Consider the following 20,177-nt stretch of genomic DNA (forward strand, 5'->3'; position numbering starts at 1 on the left):
ACAGATTGTAATGGGTTATGTGAAAGTTCTTTGACAGTCACACAAATATATCTTGTGTGGGCTGTCATAAAGGTCCGCTGAGTAATAGAATAAGGAAGTGGGTGAAGTCTTGGGTTTAGTGTAAGACAAGCATGACCAATATTCAATAGGGTGACTCAGAGAATGCTATTTTAGGCCACTGTCAGCAAAGAAAATATCATATCTGTACATACTTCAGGTAATGGAATGATTAATTCACATAAGTGAGTAGGTAAGGGTTTTATTCCGTTTTGAACAGTATTTTGGTAATATCACGGCATGTCAGCTTAATGTAAATGACTGAGAGAGTGAGGTTTTGTGCCACAATCAGCAATATTCCAAAATATTTCATGAAGGACAAATGTGATTTATAGTTTAAGGAATTTGGTAATTAAAAATGTATGACTTAGTATAATTAATATCAGGACAACTGATCCTGATTTCAGTGATGCACTGCTCCCTGTGTTAATACAACACAGGGGGTGTAAAGTTCAGTGTTTAATGGACCGCTATTTGACAGAGCCAGGCCACAAAACATGTCTGTGTGTAGCGTTTTCCTGACAACTTTGCTCAGGTGCTGTTCCAGTATCAATATCTAGCCAAATATGTCATAGAATATCCTATCAGAGACGCCACAGACCCTAATGATGTCATGACTTTGATCAACACACACATGTGAAATCAATAGTTGTGGTAGTGGGAGGTGTGTATGTGTGTGATGGCTTCAAATTTCAGTTATACATGTTTAAAGGTGTTCATGGTTTTGAACCAAATAAAAACATGTGAATTGCGAAACTTCTACTTGTAATATTTTGAGACATTTGTAGACATTCATTTTGCACTTATCACTTTCAAACCAAATCACATCTTATGCCCATTAGATTATACTTTTGGAATCTACGGAAGGAAAACGCCAATCTCCATCTCAGCATGATTACCACTGATTAAAAACAAATGCATTTTTTAGCCTAATAGTGGTAATTACATTTATTGAAAATGTTAAAATAATAAACTTATGAGAATCAGAAAACAGCATTTATCCATACAAAGAGGGTATTGGGGAGCTCAATGTTACTGGAAGTGCTAGAGCTACAAGTACTTTCATAAATTTAAATCAGATACACAACTTGGGAGCAAGTATTTTTAAGTGATAACACGCTTCAACGCTACCTATGGGGTCCAAATAATATACAAGTGCTGTAGATGGAGGAGACAATCCACAGTGTTTCCGCTGACTTTTGAAACCGCCAGTCTTGGCGGACTGGCAACTCTAAAACTTACCAGTCCCCCCTAATCATGCTAATTTTTGCCAGTCCCATCTTTCAACAAATAAAAAAAACGTATGAAAATTATTTGGTTTTAATTCTTTCAACATCATGTCCAGTACAAAGATGTCATCTCTGAAGTAACTTTGTTAGATCTATACATCATTCACACAAACTCCAGTCACAGTTTTCTCTTTGTTTTTTAATATTTCGAGATGAAGTCGCTACAAATAGGTATTTAACCTAGAAATAGACAAGGGGAAACCCGGATGGTAACAGACAAGCTGACTTTGTTTGAAAAATGTACTTCTATGGATCATCACCGATGTGATTTATAAGTACTTTATTTGCACAGGGACTGACAGTCACAAGAATTACCGGTCCAAGCCTAATTTTATCGGTATAAAACTGGTTGTTGGTTAGTTGGTTTGTTGTTTGACGCCGCACTCAGCAATATTACAGCTATATGACTGCGGTCTGTAAATAATCGAGTCTGAACCAGACAATCTAGTCATTGTTATCATGAGCATCAATCCACACAATTGGGATGCGATGACATGCATCAACCAAGTCGTGTGAGAGAGTGCGTGCATACTATTTCCCTTTTAGAAACATACAAAGCATGTTGATGTATAAACAAACATATAACTGACTTAGTAAAGCTACATGATGCAGGGTTTGACGCGATAAACAAATGTGTGTCCAGTATGCACAAATGTAGATAATGGACGCAGAAAAAAATGTGTACTACATGTATGTCCCAAGGGCTGAAAATGATATTCATCATACCTACAGCACATCAAGGCAGTTGTGGGATCTGATATTTTGTCCATCAATCATGACCACTGTCCACATGACCATTGATTCATTCCAGGCTCTCAAGTACTTATGTAAACGTACAGTACACTACACCATTTCATTACTTCACAGGACCCTCATACTGCCTGCAAGGACCCTTAATATTAATTTTTGGGGGTCCCTTGGACCTCCACTTCTGTAAGTCATGGTAAAAACCTTATCATGTCATCAAAAATGATTGATTAAATTTTGGCTAACAAACATAAATTGTTTCACAAATTGTCCATTCATTTTTTATATTACAACTGCACACCCTCTTTTAAAAAAGATGTATCAGTATTTGTAATAGCAATCTTGCCATCATGGTCAATCTAAATCAAGTTCTATTAAAAACAAGATCAATGTTTTGCTCCGTATTTAGAATGAATAACTTATTATTTGTCAAATACAAAGATGGTTAGCATAGTTAGAAAAACAGGGCTGACATGAAACATTTGTTTTGGACTCTGTCAAGACACAAAGTGGCCTCTCTGAGGACTGTGGCATTTCAGTGTTCATCAAGTCAACTGCCATATATAAACTGGTACACCTACCATGATGCAATGTGGCTTGCCGAGGGCCCATAGGTTGACCTTCCGGTCTTCCCCACCAGTGACCATGACCCTGCCGGACTTGTGACCCATTGCCAGACACTGGATATTGGCACTGTGAGCCACAAACTCCTCTGTCAAAACAGAAATAAAAACACTCATGAATTCTAACACCAGCTTTTCTTGGTTTCTTAACTAGCATTTTTTTCACAAAAAAAACTATTTAAGGATATTTCTTCTTTGATACTGTTTATAGGTAGATTTCTGGTTATCAGTCTTATTTGTTTATCTATTATTCTGCTACAAGATGTTGGGACACCAAGAGAGTGCTGCCGCCATTGTACATGTTGTACACATGATGTTTGCTTGCTGTTTATCGCCGCACTCAGCAATATTCCAGCTGTATGATGGCGGTCTGTAAATAATCAAGTCCGGACCAGACAATCTAGTGATTGACATCATGAGCATCCACCTACGCAATTGGGACATGACATGCATCAACCAAGTCAGCGAGTGTGACCACCTGATCCTGTAGTCTCCTCTTACGACAAGCATAGTCGCCTCTTACAGAAAGCATGGGTTGCTGAAGACCTGTTCTACCCCGGATCTTCATGGGTTTGTACATAGGATGGAAACAGAATCCAGGTCTTCGGCCTTACTACCATAACTTTAGCCACTAGTAACTTCAGTCCTTAGCTCACATGCAATTGTTAAGTGAAGAACAAACTAATCATAAATAAATCTTTAGCTTTAAACATGGTGAAATAATTAATTTTTTTTTCACGTTTCTCCTCCCAAATTCACTTCTGATAACATTTCAAACCAAAGCTACTCATTTGATGTGAAAAGAGAAAGCAAATTTGCTTAAAATCATTAGCAGTGTCAATAAAAATGATTAATAAATTCAATATATCAGTTTACTAATATCCCTTGTAAGCTAGTTTTCCCATGCTAAAAACAAGAAGATAGATATTAATCACATTCATGACACTAATTATGCAAATGGTGACACATCTATCATCAGTTATTACAACCGTGTTCATTAATTTGTAAGCAGGCAGAATTTATAACATTTATCATATTCCTTTCCAATCTCTATTTGCCCCAGGATAAACAAGTTCAGTTGTCAATGTTCTGAAGAAAATGAAATTATATTCTCCAATAACCAGTAATGAAAAGTGTATTAACATGGCACTCATATTTTTTAGCTCTTGTATATTTGGATTTACCACATGCAAGTATACCTCTTATTCTACTACCTGTTTCAAGAGGTTGGTTTAACACACAGGGGATGATATACCAACCAGAGTGAACATGGTGAAGGCACCTAGATCTTCCAATTCACATGAAAAGATTGTGTGTTTTGTCAGTTTGTGCGTTTTAACACGTTAACTGTCATCACGATATCTTAATCAAAGTGACCATAAGAATGAAAAACACATTATCACGTATATCAAAACATGGCATAGATCCTAGCATCACATAGATACACATCCTTTTTATGTCAGTCAAGATTTTGTGAGGAGAAATCATTTCTAGTCTTATTTGGCATGCCAGCGGATCGTTTAAATACTTACGTAGTTTCCATGCTCGCTTCGTTTGTGACATTTTATAAGTTAATTATTCTAAAATGAACATTAATTTCCTAAAGACGTCATTAGATGTAATGTGAAACGTCAATTATAACACAAAATCATTGTTTTATCACATGGTGAGATTCCCATTCATGACTCCGACATGGAAATATGGGGAGAAAATCGCCGACGCAGTGTATAAGCCTGTCCATGATTGGCTCAGATAGTTCCTTCTAGCCAATTGAATTTTAGTTTACTAATAACATTCCGGAAACAGTGCGCGTGACATGCGTATTGAAAACTTCCGATGTAAACAAAACTGGGAAGCATGACAACTGTCAAATTTACAAGAAGTTTGTTCAATTTGACATCACGCAGACATTTTCTTAGCACAGCCAGATTCATCCATTATGTCCAGGGACAGTCCCCTGAACCGAAAATCAGAGAATACTTTTACTTTATTGATCATCAAGGACAGGTAATTGACTAGTTGTCATCAAGATGATTACTTGGTGTTGCAAAAAATGACCTGATCAGATTTAGATAACTGGATCTATTACTGAAGAGTAACAACCAGAGAATGTTTTTTTTCGTATTCATCATAAGTGATCAGTTTTCATCTGTAAGCAGAATAATTAGTTGATCAGTTTCAGGTTACTGCAGCTTGACGGATATTTTTTTAGTGCTACCATTATTAAGAAGGTCAACATTTCAGCAGTTTATTTTATGCTGGTCCACGTGTAATATGACATCAAAGCATCCAGATTAAAGTGATTAAAGTGATGAAAGATAATCATTCACTACTTGACTGATATCACTAACTTTGAGTATTCAGACAAAGTTGGTTTTGACTGACTAGGAAATTGAATCATACTTGCCCACTGGCCTACGCCAGATCATGCATGATGCCAGTTCTTTAAAGGTTTTAATGGAGTCCGAGCTATCACATAGTCAGGCCTATTAATGATTGACAGCAGTCTTCGAATTTAGCTACTAGTCCGAGCCAGAGTCAAGTAAAGTTTCTTCCTGTCCTGTAAGATCAGCTTGTCCTTGCACTCATCTCCATCCCAACAATAACTGCTCGCCTTTCAATCTTCAAATTGTCTTGCATGTTTAAATGTCTTGTTATTTCTTAATCCTTTATTCTTCTACATGATGTTTGAGATATATAAACACCATTCAATGAAATTAAAACTGTATAATTTGGATCATTCCCCTCATTACGATGGAAAGGGACAATATGAAACTATATTTGTTCACCCCTCTCATTACTATGGAAAAGGACAATATGAAACTATATTTGTTGTGGTCATTGTGATTGATGTTGTTTTGTAGCTTTTCCTGGATGATTCCAAAATGAAGAATTTCACTTCCTGTTTCAAAGGTATGTTTTTCTCTGACCTTCACCATAATGTCAGCCATTACTGAATCTTGTAGCAGTTTTTAATGTTCTAAGTTTGGATGAATCATATGTTTGACTTCAACCAAAGTGTTGAAACTCAGTTGTTGTGTTGGCCTCAAGAAGGACAATGGTGGAATATCAGGAAATTCATTCTGTTTTCCTATTTTGTGCTATGTTTAAGGGTTGGTTTCAAAATTCAAAAGGATACCTTTAACCATCTCTTGGTAATTGAACCTTGTAATTTTACTTGTCATTAACTACTATGGGATTGAATTTGGGCCTCCAAGTTTCCCCAAGGGCAAACACCACTTGCAGGTAACTTCATATAGTTTTATGCAACTCAGTCATCAGTGTGTTGCATACACTGGAAGTATACTCATATTAATGTTACTTTATCGAACCAACTACAGCATCTTCTTTTCCAGAGAAGGCCTTTCTTGCATTCTTCTTCTCTCGGCTGAAGATGAACGAGACTGATCGCTTCAGAGAGGAATTTCCCTATCTGTCACCGTGTGGTCGAGAGAGGAACTTCGTCCGATGTGATGACAAACCTGTAGTCTACACCAAAATCCTCCCTTCCCGACAAGCAGATGGGTCCAGCCTCCTCTCCTATGGGGGTGCTGGAGAGTTACTGACTGTGCGCTTTGAACCAGAGAAAATATGCATGCTACCTTCCAGTGGGAGAGTCTACCATCCTGCGGCCCCTGTAATTGGGGGCGTAGGATTGATCAAATCCAGCCTTGCCATCGAATTAAGTCGAGACTTTGAGTTTGAAAAAGGGGAAACTAATCCTCCGACTCATTTTACATGGAAGGGTGTCCGACTGGAATTGACCAATGAGCTTCTCTCTCTCATGGGGGAAAGCCAGTAGGAAAATATTTTCCATTCTCAGAGTACTGTATTTCATCTGTTAAGAGACTGGGCCCCTATTAACTTAACTATCAGACCTGGCTTGTATCAGGGGCCGAGGAGAAGGTGGCTAGTTGTCTTATAAAGGTCCTACTCTTTGCTGTGCGGAGTTGCGTCCCTAAAGCATGCCAGAAATCCGTCATTGTGGGTTTGAATCACGGTTTGTCCTATTTATGTTTCTAGGTTTGTCAGCACCCAACCCATGTTCATGGGTTTCACCTAAATGGTAAACACCTGCATAACTTCAGGCTTTCCTCCACATCAAGCTGACATGCCATGATATGACTGCAAAGCTGTTCAAAGTGACGATAAGTCGAACTCACTCACTCGTTCATATCAGAGGCAGAGTGCCAGACCTTATTGATTCTATGACGGCTTTGTTTAAAAACCTTATGGCATTCAATTGTTATGGGGAGAAATAATTAGCTTGGTCATCTTATCTGTAAACATTGCCTGCAATAGAGGCTGGCTTTTAACAGAGGATATACGGTATTATACTCTCCGCTTCAATAAATGCACCCTTGTTTTGAGAACCACATTTCATGTATTACTGCCACTGCTTGACACAAATTTGTCACAAAGAAACCTTGTTAGTCCACACACCCTGCTTTCTGGATGATTGAGCGTGTACCCGTTTTCAACCCCTGTGAAGATCCAGATTATAATTTGTCTCCAGCTACCCATGCTTGGTGCAACTGATGAGATCGGGTGGTCGGACTTCCTGACTTGGTTAATGCTTGTCATTGTATCCCTATTGTGTAGATTGATGCTCATGATGTCAATCACTGGATTGTCTGGCCCAGACTCGATTATTTACAGACAACTGTCATGTAGCTGGAATTTTGCTGAATATGGCATTAAACAGACAAAGAAACAAAGAAACAAATATAACTTGTTCGCATATGAATTGAAATGATATTACTCTGAAACACAGATTGTTAATCGGGACAAGTTCACGGGAACGGTATCCCCTGGGCTTACATGGCTTCTCTGTCTATGCATCTCGTGAAGCAGAACTTGCCGCTCACTGAATGCTGATGTAGATAAGAAATTGAAGTATTGGAATTAATATAGAAAATAGAGATTTCTTCAAATCTGTTGTTGTTCTTATTATTTGTATAAGGTAATTAAATATTTGGAAGATAAGTATTTATGCATTGCTTACTACATTCTTTACATCAGCCCGTCTTTATATGTGTGCATATTTATATTACACTGTTATCATTTCCGTAGTCAGAAACACATCACAAAATTTGTTTCTATGAAAGTTTTGAAGTAGCCTAGGAATGTTTCAAGTTTGCTTATTTAGTTTTTTTTCATTTATGTCAAGATAAGTATGGATTTTGATATTGTGACATTTGATATTTCTTATTCAGGCTGTTCCGGGATTTTTGTAATTATAAACAAGATATATATTTCTTTGTGTTGTGCTTGGTATGGATTATGTTACAACATCGATCTCTGTCTTGTTACATTTTTCAGCATAGTATTTCTCGCCAGTACGCCATGCTTTAATAAGATGAGTGTGGTTGCAATGTGTCAGCTGGGCCATAGCGCCTGTTTACCACTACCAGGTGTCTGATTGTCAGTTGTTACTTCCCGACTGCTGTGATATACTAGTAGCTGTACTATTGCAGAATGAGATGTTGTATATATATCTTTCCCATATAGTGCCTTTGTCTGAATGATCAATCCCTGTGTACAGTTGACAGAGACGGACACTGTCATGGAGTTTGGTTTTCATAGCAATTTAAGAATATATATTTTGTTATAGGAAAATGCAAGTGAAATCTTGGTACTTTAAGAAAGTGTTCCAAAGCATCATGATAACTTAACCGTTATATTGTCCATTTCGGGGGACATTACACCAGGACATTATTGTTGGCAGTATGCATGCTTGGGTCACTTTATATATGATATTAGGGCCAGACCAAATTATTTTATTGTTTTATGGCCAAATGCAGTCAAGTTTTGGAAAAAGTAAAATAAGGCAAAATTGGACATATGTTTATTCCCCATCTGTGGTTGAATATTGGTAAAACTATTATTTTAAGGGTTTTCTTTTGGAAATTGCCTCAGATCAACCCCAGCTACTTGGACTGTGAAACCCTGTATCCACGTCCCTCCAGTCTAGGAACTTTGGTCTTCAGACTTTTCTATTAGGAACATCCAGAGACACAGTCTGCAACTTTAGCCAACAGTCGAGTCTAGAAACAGTAAACTTAGCCAGTAATAGTCCAATAACCGTATTCAACGTAATAAGCGCCCAGGGCACTCTCAAAATTAGAATTAGGGGTCTCTTATTAGAATATTATTTTGGTGAAGAAAAAGAGTTGAAGGATAAATTACGTGGTTTATGCTGACAACCTGAAATGTTTATATACGACAGATATATTATTCCAGAATTTAATTGCCCATTATTAAGGGTGCCTTTAACACACAAGTGCATATTATACGCGAATAAATAAGTCTTGTGTACATTGATCAATCGGAAGGTGTGCTAATTGGGATTGTTCACTTGTCAATATATCAGCAAATATCGCCGTGGGCACTTATTAGAGCGGGGGCGCTTATTACGTCGAATACGGTATAACAATTTACAGAAAGTGATGCTTACAGTCAAGCTAGGTTGCAGACTCAAAGGTTTTTGGCACAGACTGCATACATACAAGAAATGTTTTTCGTGACAAGGACTCTTTAATCCAGACATTTGTTCACTGGGAGCTGTATTGTCTGGATTAACAGGTTTCAACGGTATGTATGTTAGACTTCTCGCCTTGCATATTGTCCAAGAAGATCTGTTAAAAGAATAGAGTAATTGAGTCTGGTCTTCTGTGTTATGAAGATAGTCACATTTTGATCTCATGTTGCCTTTTTGACATCGGTTTTGTCTTCTGTAGTATTCCCTGCATCCTGAGCATCTATAGCTCACCTGGATGCTTCCTTCCATGAACGTAGTCTGGTCTTTGATTGGCTTATTTATATGGGCCCTTTTTTTAAGCCAGCTTCATAACTGAGCATTATTAATATGCGTATAATAAGACTTAACATTTAAGGCCAAAATGTAATTTATTATGTTATTTTTATCCAAATTTATAAAAGAATTTATCCAAGAGGTATTTTATTGTTTACTATTTCTCATTAGATACATGAACTTACAGTCAGTGTCTAGCATCACCAGTGAGATACCAGTGTTTACTAGTTATTCAGTGTTCACACAGGGCTGTAATGATTCGTGACAGTTTTGGTATGCTAGGATACCAGTGTTTACTAGTTGTTCAGTGTTCACACAGGGTTGTATTGATTCGTGACAGTTTGGGTATGCCAGCATACCAGTTTCATATCATGGTAGTGGTATAGACAGTTGTGAAATGCTGTCACTTCGAGAATGTCTCAGTTTGATTAACTCAGGTTTACAAAATATATATTGTCAGGGCCTCCTGTCATTCCCACTGATAATGTCATACATCTGTGAGTGTTGAGTTTTTCATGTTTGTTAATTATTGTGAGCTAAGGGAGTATTTCACAAACTTTATTTGTGAAGAAAACCTGTATTCCATAATTTGAGATATACCCCCGCCCCTCTACCAATCTCCCATCCTCAAATGTATTTGAGAAAGAAAATCACATCAGAGTTGATGATGATGATGATGATGATGATGATGATGATGATGATTTAACAAGTGCTTCAGGGGACCTGATTTCACGGCTATAAAGTATCCCTACATAAATCATTATTATTATAAATGTCATCAACACAGCCCAACAGAAGGAAGATCTTTCAACTGGAATAACCTTCCTTGTATTGGACTCACAGTGTACCTGTTGACTGTTATTTATTGCCTTGAACTGTGAAACTGATTGTGCTGTATGAAAACTGCCAACATGTTAACCCCAGAGGCGGATACAGCTTTTTTTAAAAGGGGGGGGTGCACAACTAAGATCTATTTATTGTCTTTGGTGGTAATTTATACGGAAATAAAGATTATTTTCGATATAAAAAGGGGGGATGTGCACCCCCGCACCCCCCCCTCTGTATCCGCCCATGAACCCCCACCCAAACTTCAGAATGAAGATGTTTATCAGACATGAAACTTACGAACAGCTCCCTCTCACCATCATCGATGTACAATGTACATCCATTGTACCCTTTGTATTGAATTATAGTGTATTGTATTGTATTGCCACGAAGTGTACCACTACATCCCTATTGAAAACTACTCCATATTGACTCACAGGCAGCACATTGCTTGATATTCATGAAATAATCGTCCCTGTGTTTTACTGATCCTCCCAGGGGCCTCGAGTTGAAGAACCCAGCTACGTCAATTGGGCGACTTCCTGGTGTTTTCAAATACTGGATGTAGTGTTGCAGCAAGAGGCTGTGTTGGGTGCCATCCTTGGGCTGATTCGAGTTGAAGAAACTCAGCCACGTCCATGGGGCGACTTCCTGGTGTTTTCAAATACTACATGTAGTGTTGCAGCAAGAGGCTGTGTTGGGTGCCATCCTCGGGCTGATTCGAGTTGAAGAAACTCAGCTACGTCCATGGGGCGACTTCCTGGTGTTTTCAAATACTGGATGTAGTGTTGCAGCAAGAGGCTGTGTTGGGTACCATCCTCAGGCTGACTACCAGTCCTAGCAGATGGAATTGAAACACTTTTGTCTGCTGACTAACACTAACCGATCAAGCCGTTAATGTTCAACCTATTTATTCCAGAAGTGCGTCACATTTCGCTTGTCCTGGACTGGAAAACAGCCACCAGGCAGTGTAGCATGGTGTCTCTGCATGTACTACTCAAAAAAAGTTAAACAATACCTGACTCTTTTCATTACAGATTAACTCGTCATAACTTCTTTTGAGTAGTATACATACCATGTCAGTACATGACATACTGCCTGTGGAGAGGTTTCACCAGTTGTTAACATACTAAACACTAACTGTTTCTGTTGATTGTGGAACACTTCAGAGTTGAATATAAGATGACTGTATGACTCTGCTAAGAAAACAATTTCCTGTTTATTGCATCTAGCAGCATTTCCATGTATATTCTAACACCGTTATCAAGCTGGAGTGATCACTCTAGCTTGATCATAAAGTTGTATGTTTTTTTATTAACTCACTAACTTGTAGAGTGCCCTGTTGATAATGTTAAAGTATTGCCGACACTTCCATGTGTAATGTATGTCGGTCAAATCTCTCCGCTTTTCTTTCACATTCGAGGGCTGAAGAAGCATCTCAAGGATGTCTGGTGGAATGTTTTGAAAGAATTTTTAACTCTTTTTTTCTAAGAGCGATTAAGAATGTTCAAATGAAGATCGTCGGTCTCTGTACATCTTCTTGTGCTTGGCCTGATGCAAATTGCAAGCTATACTGTATTATTGAGACAATTTGGAAATCACTCTGTCTCAGATTCGTGCAAGTCACAGAATTACCAAATGATGATGTCATAGCTAAAAAGTGTTTTGAACTCTCATTCACTTATGCCCAAAATGATAAGTCATCTGTGCTAAAAAGACAGGTTTCTATTTCATTTGCCATGCTGTATCCTCTATGGGACTTTTAGTATATGATTCTAAGGCATTTCTTTTATGTCATTTGGATGGTGGTTGAGATAAAGATATACAATAAAATTAAAACCTCCAATTAAATCTTTCTGCTGTTTTTAAAAAAAAATATAGGTTTGATAGAAAGAGATATAAATTAACATTTAATTTCTTGTTCTTTTGGAAATATGACAGGCAGGTCAGAATTGTACAGCATTTACCATGGAAGAATGTTCCACTGCCAGGAGTACTGGTGCACCTATCAATAGTATTTGCAGGAGACTTGCTTGTCTGTCGGCAAATACCACTTGTCTGAGTCAGGCAGTTACAAATGTGTGATATTTTATTCACAAGTGTCATTATCAGGCCTGGCATTAATGAAAAAACATATAGTCCTATTTCTTAGGATGAACAAGTAACAGAAAACAAAACGCCATAAGATCGATGACAGATGAACTTGAGAGATACTGTGAGTTGTGCACTGCACACATACTGACATTACAGGAGAACTTGCACCAACTGCTGACAGGTGACAAAGAACATTCATATTTATTTTTTGTTGATCAATAATCAAAGCACTGATCTAATACATCACACATGGAAGCATGATGCACAGGAAATTCCCCTGTTCAATTCTAGCGAACACAATAGCAACACTGAGAGCATCAGCACTTCCTGTAGGGTGTGTTGGCATTACATGTATTATGAAACCATGAGGCTGGAGGCTGTATCTGGAAACTGCAGCAGATTACAACAGTGGCGACAGAGAGGGATGACTTTATATCAGTGTCTAACACAAATAACATGCATCTGGATTGTTGGCAGTCAGTGTAATGAATACCCAATAGTTTTTGCATTGATCTTATTTGAATGTTATAGATGGTTGTTTGTACCAGTTACCATGGTTACTGAATAAATATATTCATATGTTACTTGAAGGTTCTGGGTGTTCATTTATATGTTTTAATTAATATAATACCGACGGACTGTTGGACTGAGACATATAGCATGTACAATCTGGGCTCAATCAAATTCGACAATTGGAAATCACATTCGTTTTTGATTGCTCATTGCAATAGGTTGTACATTTTTAACTTTAGCCAGCTAACATAGAGCTACATTGAGGCTGATTCATGGTTTAGAATAATTGTATAATTGTATTACTTATTGATATCAGTTATACTAAGACATAGATATAGATGACACATCAGCGACAAAAAAAATGATGTCCAATGCAATCCCCTACTTTGGCTTGAACCATATGTTCCCATGTTTTGTCAGGTGAACAATTGACATGCCTTTGCATGTCTTTGTGGTGGGGTAGGATACGCTCACCTTTTCACAAACACTTGGTATCATCTCTGTTTGATAGTGATTCATAAACTCATGTTCATGATAGGTGGAATCATACAATGGACTCAGCTTTTAGAAGATTTCTTATAATTTTGGGAAAGGTTTTGTCACTCTTATTGATATACATCTATAGTTGTAAATGGAGTGATTTTGAATATCATTGAATAACATTGTGCCATTATGCATCTGCACTGTGTGGATTCCAGGTTAGAACAGATCCCCAGCAAGCTTCCCAGGCTGCAAGAGGCGACCAAATGGTCTGTGAGTCATCATACGAGGACAGCGTGGATCGTTGTTCATATAGCATTCACTGGTATCTTTGGTCCAGTCAGGACATAGCTGAGTGAGGTTTTAACAAACAAGCAAACAACATTATGGATGTAACAACTTCTCTCCAAAGAAAAATCAAAATTGCAATGTCGTATTCAAATTTCATTTAATTTCTGTCATCTTTATTCCTAACTAGAAAGAAACATAACTTAATAATGCTTAACATGAAAATGGTGACATTACGATAAAGACACAAAACATACAAACACAAATTTAACAAGTAAAATAAATAGTGATTAATAATATACGTATATATAATAACACAAATAATGTAATAAAACATATTAAATAACAATAATACAGTTCAATACAGTTATCAGTTAACTGAAATCTAAATCTTTATGTTTTCATATTCTTCATAACACAGAAGAAAAGTCTGGAAACAGGTGGGATGGGTCATCTGTCATGCAAAGCCCCGAAATACAGAAGGGCCCATATCGGTTGTTATTTTGACTCTAACAGGGTTCATCATGTTCAGAGTTGACCTAACTGTAGTCCGTGAGTTATTCCTCCAAGTGCTGATCAGACAATACAGTAGATCATGGTCATAATAAACATGGATATAAAGTACAAACTGTCATAACAAACTATTTCGAAATCTATTTCAAAAGTCATGACAGCTTTAACATATATTTCTTAACTAAATTCTGTGCAACGAATTAACAGCTCTAGGGAATTGATTTCAACCCAGCGTTAGAAATTACCACTAGCCTGCTAGAAGGAGGCTAGTACAAGTTCCTGTGGGCTAGTTCAAATTTTGCAATGTCACCATTGTTTTAACAAACGCATTTTATCTTTACCAGGCCTACTGAAGTCTTTCAGTTAAGTTCTAACCCTGTGTGTGTGTGTGTGTGTGTGTGTGTGTGTGTGTGTGTGTGCGTGTGCGTGCGAGGGCTTGCATTTGTGAGAGAGAGTGTGTGTGTGTGTGTGCGTGCGCTTGCATTTGTGTGTGTGAGAGAGAGAGAGAGAGAGTGTGTGTGTGTGTGTGAGAGAGAGAGATTTGTCACTATCAGTGTTAATACCTGGTACTGTACATGGGCACAATGTACTTTTTTAAACAACCATGAACCCATACCCATACTAACCCATGCCAGTAGCCCTACTTTTGAAATGTATAAACACAACATTTTATTTTAAGGTCAACCGAAATACAGAATGCCGTGATAAAAAGGTGTCACTTTATACAAGTGACACTTATTGTAATCAGCCCCTTTAGTGTAGTTAGGGTAATACTTAACTGTTGGATTGATCTGTACACACTTAACACAGAGAAACATACAACAGTGTCTGCAGTATTTTCATCTGAGTACTTGACAAGTAGGCTGAGGTTACCATGGTTACAACAATTCGATGAAATCATTGTACTTTCATTGTAAGTTTGGCTTTGCTCGTGCTTTGACTGTACACCGGCCTGTAGTTGGTGATAAGGATGTAGAGGATGTAGCTGTTGATGGTGAAGAATGCCAGTCCAGCGGCCCAGATGTACAGGAACGTGTTGACACCTTCAAACTCCAGGTAGTAAGCTGGTACAAGCCAAATACCCTGGAAATAAAGTCACAATTTCCATTTGAATAAACCACAAAGATGATTCAGAGATGACTTATTCAGTATTGCAAATATTCTTCTAATCAAATAGAGTTGATGAAACTGAAGACTGGGTGGTCACAAAGGCTATTGAGTATTAATACTATGTATTAACAAGGTTATCCATTGGGGAAATAGTGAACAAACAATATTAGTTTGAAAAATGTTCTTTTAGTATTTCATAATTCATACACTTAGCAATAAGTGCCATTATGTCACATAATGTGTCACATTGATTCTTCTACATAACAAACAAGCATGAAATACTCAAATCCCCCCCCAATATGACATGTCTGGTTGTGTGTAGGGCGAGAAATATTGTATGGTTTTCAAGATTATCTCTGGAAACGGGAAATACCGCAAATTTCAGTCGCTGCCATGGAAAATCGAAAAATAAATTTGTCAAATATCCCACTCTAAAAAGGCACCAGTTCACTGCCAGACCTATCTATGTGCCAAGTTTGGTGAAGACATATTGTACGGTTTTCAAGATCTGCTCCGGAAAGGAGTACTACCGCCATTTTCCATGTTTTCAGTCTAAGTCAAAGTCGCTGCCATGGAAACTCGAAAAATAAATTTTGCTTAAGATATCTCTCATGGCTTTTTGAGTTCCACCCCAGAAACGAAATGTTACAGATGGATGGTAGGCACCCATTCCTATATCTCCTTCCACTTCATGGAGGGAGGCAAAAATCCCAACAAAACAGAATGAGGTTCTTGAAGAGGTTGAGTAAGAATAGATGATAATACCTGGCCGAGGAACCAGAGAGAGGTCAGCATGACTCCCCGGGACACGGAGACGTGGATGGAGGGGAGAATGAGGGGCACCAGACACAGGTACCACAGGAAGTACTGAAACGAGATACAGCAGGGTGTAGTCAGTCATTGTCAACAGGTGATGGAACTTATTAAATCATTCAGCAGTCTAGGAGTGACTATGTTTTCATGCTGTTTTTTACAGAATTATTTGAGTTAAATCACAAGGAACACCAGGATGGGTTTCCCACATAGTACTGGTACCCATTTGGGGAATTGAACCCGGTCTTTGGTGTGAACAATCAACTCTTTAACCACTAGGCTACAATTCTGACCCCAGTGCCAACATTTAATTCTTCACAAAAGTACTTTCATTTATCTAAAGGTCATATCTACAAATGTTTACAAAAAAATGTATAACAATTCTTTGATAAACATGTTTAGAGATATTCTATAAACCTGATTATCATAAACTCCATTTATCCAACTTTTTAAAACCACTGAACACTTATTTGTTAATATATGTTACTAAATCATTTTATAACAAAGATGCAGTAACATCTTTCTGTGTGTGTACTAATGATGGACTTAAGCAAGTCCATGACTGTTAAGTTAATAAGTATTAAAACAAATTGTAAATACTTGTGAAAGACTTCTCACCTGTGAAGTACACACTTTATTGAGAGCTACAAAAGCAAATGTAATGAGGAACCAGCAGAAGGGTGGGTCTCTATAATACTTGATGGCGAATGTGAGGATCAGGAAGCACTGTGGCAGGAAGGCGAGGATCTTGATCCATGCGGACGTGAGAGCCACGCCCATCAGATACAGCATGTAAAAGTATGGGGAGAAGTTGTGGCGTGTATCTTGCCGAAACACATGATACAGGTAGGTCTCGTACAGGAACTGCCAGCCATACCTGCACACAGAGACACAATGAACAACAGTGGTTGGAGGACAGTCTCAACAAGGAGCGTGATTATTATTACTAGTTATGTTTACTTGCAGAGATTCTATGTAAAATTCTACCAACTAATCCACTGGTTTATTTTCAAGATAAACATGAAATATTTGCATGGGTTTAATGAATGCAAAATACAACACTCACAAAAACAGAAAATGGGTGCAATTAATCTTTCCATGGTATGTAAAAAGGTTTGAATATCTAACACGTTAAAACCAATAACACTTTCAACCCGTAGATAGCATATATAAATATATGGGAGTCGGGGTTGTTTATCATACAATAAAACACTGCACTGATCGTTGTTTACATTGTGTACAGCCTCTTAAGGATGTTTATAAAATGTGCAAGATTTAAAAATAGTTAATTTTAACAACGATGACTCCCGCAGAATAGAATTCGACCTTGTCAATGTCGGACAAGTCTATTTATGAACAGGTGGGTTCAGTTTGGTATTTCACGCATATTCTCACAATCCTCACATCGATTTTCTGTACCTTTTTTCCCATTACTGATTGTCATATCTCTCCCAATTTTGGATGGGATTGTTCTGCCACAGCGTTTATCTGCGTACCGCAGTTACATCTAACTCACTAGACTCTGCCCTAAGGGCTAACAATAAGTTGTCCAAAACATGACGTCATCAAGTTGCGAGCGGATATTCGAACCTCCAGAAATGACGTCATGATAAAACTATGTATTATCGTCAAATAAACATTGCTTTGCTCTTCATTGATTTTTAGCTATCTTATATCACTCAATACAGTATGGAGACATGAACCATAAACGGGCTACATAACCTACCACACATAGAATACTGCATTGAGTCCTACCAGCACTGTAGCCCCCACCAACATAAACACCAGTCTGTTGATATTGGGGATTAAGTCCAGTAATACTTCCCTCCAGACTAATACATCCTCTCTTGTCCTTTTCTTCAGCTGAGTAAATTTTGATCTTGCTGTCCTCTGAATCTTGTCCTTCTCAAAATCCTTCCCCAATAGTAAGTACAATGGCAGTGCATATGTTATGGGATATATCTTAAAGTGAACTGCTAAAGCATATGACACTGCAGACATGAAAACGTGGCGGTTTTCTATCAGCTGAAGAGTTGCAAGCACTAGAAAGGACATGATACTCTCTGCATTTCCTCGACTAGACACAGCCATTGGGAGGGGGTTGAACAACCAGAGACAGGCGCAAACCACTGCAGTCTTGTGACTATGACCCTTGGAGGAAACAAGGGAATATGTCAGAGCCCCTGTCATCACATCAAATATGATGAAAAGGATTTTCCCGAAGCTGTGAAACCATTTGTTTGGTAGAAGCATGAAGGCTAACAGTGGGGTGTAGCGGTAAGTGGCTCGTTCATAAGGGGATTGTCCCTGAAATAGGAAGAAAAAATATGTATGGTCCAAGGGAGATCACTCATGACATGCAAATATGCTTTCTTCATTGACAAAGTCGAACCAGGTCAGTTTCTTTGTTTACGAATCAGCCAAGTCTATCATACTCTCAATATGCTAGAGGATGAGTAGGATCAGGTTTTCTCTTGGCCAACTGAAAATGTTGAGAATATTGGAATGACAATTATCAAACAAGTACAAATATCTGACAACTAGCCTTGTTTCTTCCTTACACAAGCCATTCTTGAACTTTTCACATCATCAGATACATTCATAAGTACTTCTTAATGGTGTTTTTTAAATAGATATTACCTTAATAACAAAAGATGCTGCATCGTCAAAGACAAAGTAGTCAACGTCTGTAAATTTGACCTCCATAATGCGGTCCTGCCATTCTCCGTACAGCAAAAGAACCAGTCTTGCTACTAGACCAAGAGCACAGTACTTCCACATGGTCACTTGGAAAAATCTGGGAGTGAAAATACAGTCATGAATATCTCAACTGAATTTATTCACTGAAGCAAGACATCAAGCTGTGTACTAGTAGATAACATTTGACTTCCAGACTCAATCAGGCAAATGTTCTAGGGCTGCTGACTAGTTTTGATTTCTACAAAGTGTGAACACATAAAAATCTTTGTTGACATTTCATCAAGGATTTTGTGTATGAAATTAATTCCTGTCAAACCTGAAGTTCTTGTTGAGCAAAGGGAGATAATTTCAATGAGGAAACTGAATCAAAATTATCTCCCCCTTATCTCCAACACGTGATAATATGGTTCCTCAACATTTAGCATAAGTAACATAATTTGCAAAGTTTGAGGTGCATTTTCTTAATCTCAGCACAAAAAGAAGAAGAAAAAGAGTAACAATTTAGACCCAGTTCATGTGTAATTGGTCTCATTTCACAACTGGGCATTGTTTTTAGTTTTTTCTTTGCCATCTTTTACCACGTTTTATACAAAAGCACAACAAAAAATCTACATCAATAAAAATCATGATAATATGATATCAAGTGTTACCAAGCAGGGTCGTGCCTACAGTTTTGTAACGACAAAAGAGATTAATGAGTACGATGTGAAGCTTCTAACAAACTGACTTTGCGATAACGGTTTTCTTTTACACTATCAATTCCGTGGTTCGGTCATGAACAGCTTCAATGAGCGTTGCAAAGTCAATTGTTCAAATATTCTTGTGTTGCAGCCACAATGCCATACTAGCCACTCCGAATGAAAACTTGGCAGTTGAAACGTAACCTGCACGCGTTCATGTTCATTTAATCATGAAGATGATAATGATCAAAGGGTATGCGGAAAAAGCAGGAATCCAGATTTTACTTGAAAAAACATACGATAGGAGCTATGATAGAAGAAAATAAAATGTGTGCATACGTGAATTCAGCCGCGCGATACACGATATGTCAACAAAGTAATCACAAGTGTACATTTCATTTCACTATTCCGACAACATGCTGAGATTGTTTAATTTTGCCGCCATGTTGGATTTCAGGTAAATCTCAAACCAAATACAATATGTTGTTTTACACGTACCAAAGGACATGTAATCATATAAAACCGTTTTAATTAATACAAAAATATAAGTATTGCGTTTTCAGGCTCCTTAGTCCAGAAATATTGTATCTAGAACTATTTCACTCGTGGACAATATATTTAAAGAGTTTCA

At 37.8% G+C, this 20,177-nt stretch overlaps 3 protein-coding genes across 3 annotated transcripts in view; 1 reads left to right on the plus strand and 2 right to left on the minus strand.

Annotated features, from left to right (window-relative positions):
- LOC139454554 (katanin p80 WD40 repeat-containing subunit B1-like) overlaps positions 1-4,405 on the minus strand; it is a 43,273-nt gene extending 38,868 nt beyond the window's left edge. Inside the window, exons 1-2 of the mRNA XM_071236342.1 lie at positions 4,249-4,405; positions 2,675-2,805 (exon numbers count right to left, since the gene is read on the minus strand). Of these exons, the coding sequence (XP_071092443.1) occupies positions 2,675-2,805; positions 4,249-4,279 (162 nt within the window). The 5' untranslated portion in view covers positions 4,280-4,405. The remainder of the gene's footprint in view (positions 1-2,674; positions 2,806-4,248) is intronic.
- Positions 4,406-4,559: 154 nt separating this feature from the next.
- Positions 4,560-12,975, plus strand: LOC139454555 (UPF0598 protein CG30010-like). Its single transcript, XM_071236343.1, has 3 exons — positions 4,560-4,723; positions 5,581-5,629; positions 6,073-12,975. The coding sequence occupies exons 1-3, from the start codon at positions 4,574-4,576 to the stop codon at positions 6,516-6,518; spliced, it is 645 nt and encodes a 214-aa protein (XP_071092444.1). The 5' UTR covers positions 4,560-4,573; the 3' UTR covers positions 6,519-12,975.
- A 1,102-nt stretch (positions 12,976-14,077) lies between these two features.
- Positions 14,078-19,982, minus strand: LOC139454557 (GPI mannosyltransferase 1-like). Its single transcript, XM_071236345.1, has 6 exons — positions 19,886-19,982; positions 18,807-18,963; positions 17,893-18,473; positions 16,785-17,043; positions 16,119-16,220; positions 14,078-15,326 (listed from the first exon to the last, which is right to left on the minus strand). Exons 2-6 carry the CDS (start codon positions 18,945-18,947, stop codon positions 15,141-15,143), a joined length of 1,269 nt encoding a protein of 422 aa, XP_071092446.1. The 5' UTR covers positions 18,948-18,963; positions 19,886-19,982; the 3' UTR covers positions 14,078-15,140.
- Positions 19,983-20,177: the final 195 nt, after the last annotated feature.

Source organism: Haliotis cracherodii, unplaced genomic scaffold (assembly GCF_022045235.1).
Source record: "Haliotis cracherodii isolate W230 unplaced genomic scaffold, xgHalCrac1.p SCAF_10, whole genome shotgun sequence".
NCBI classification, from domain to species: domain Eukaryota; kingdom Metazoa; phylum Mollusca; class Gastropoda; order Lepetellida; family Haliotidae; genus Haliotis; species Haliotis cracherodii.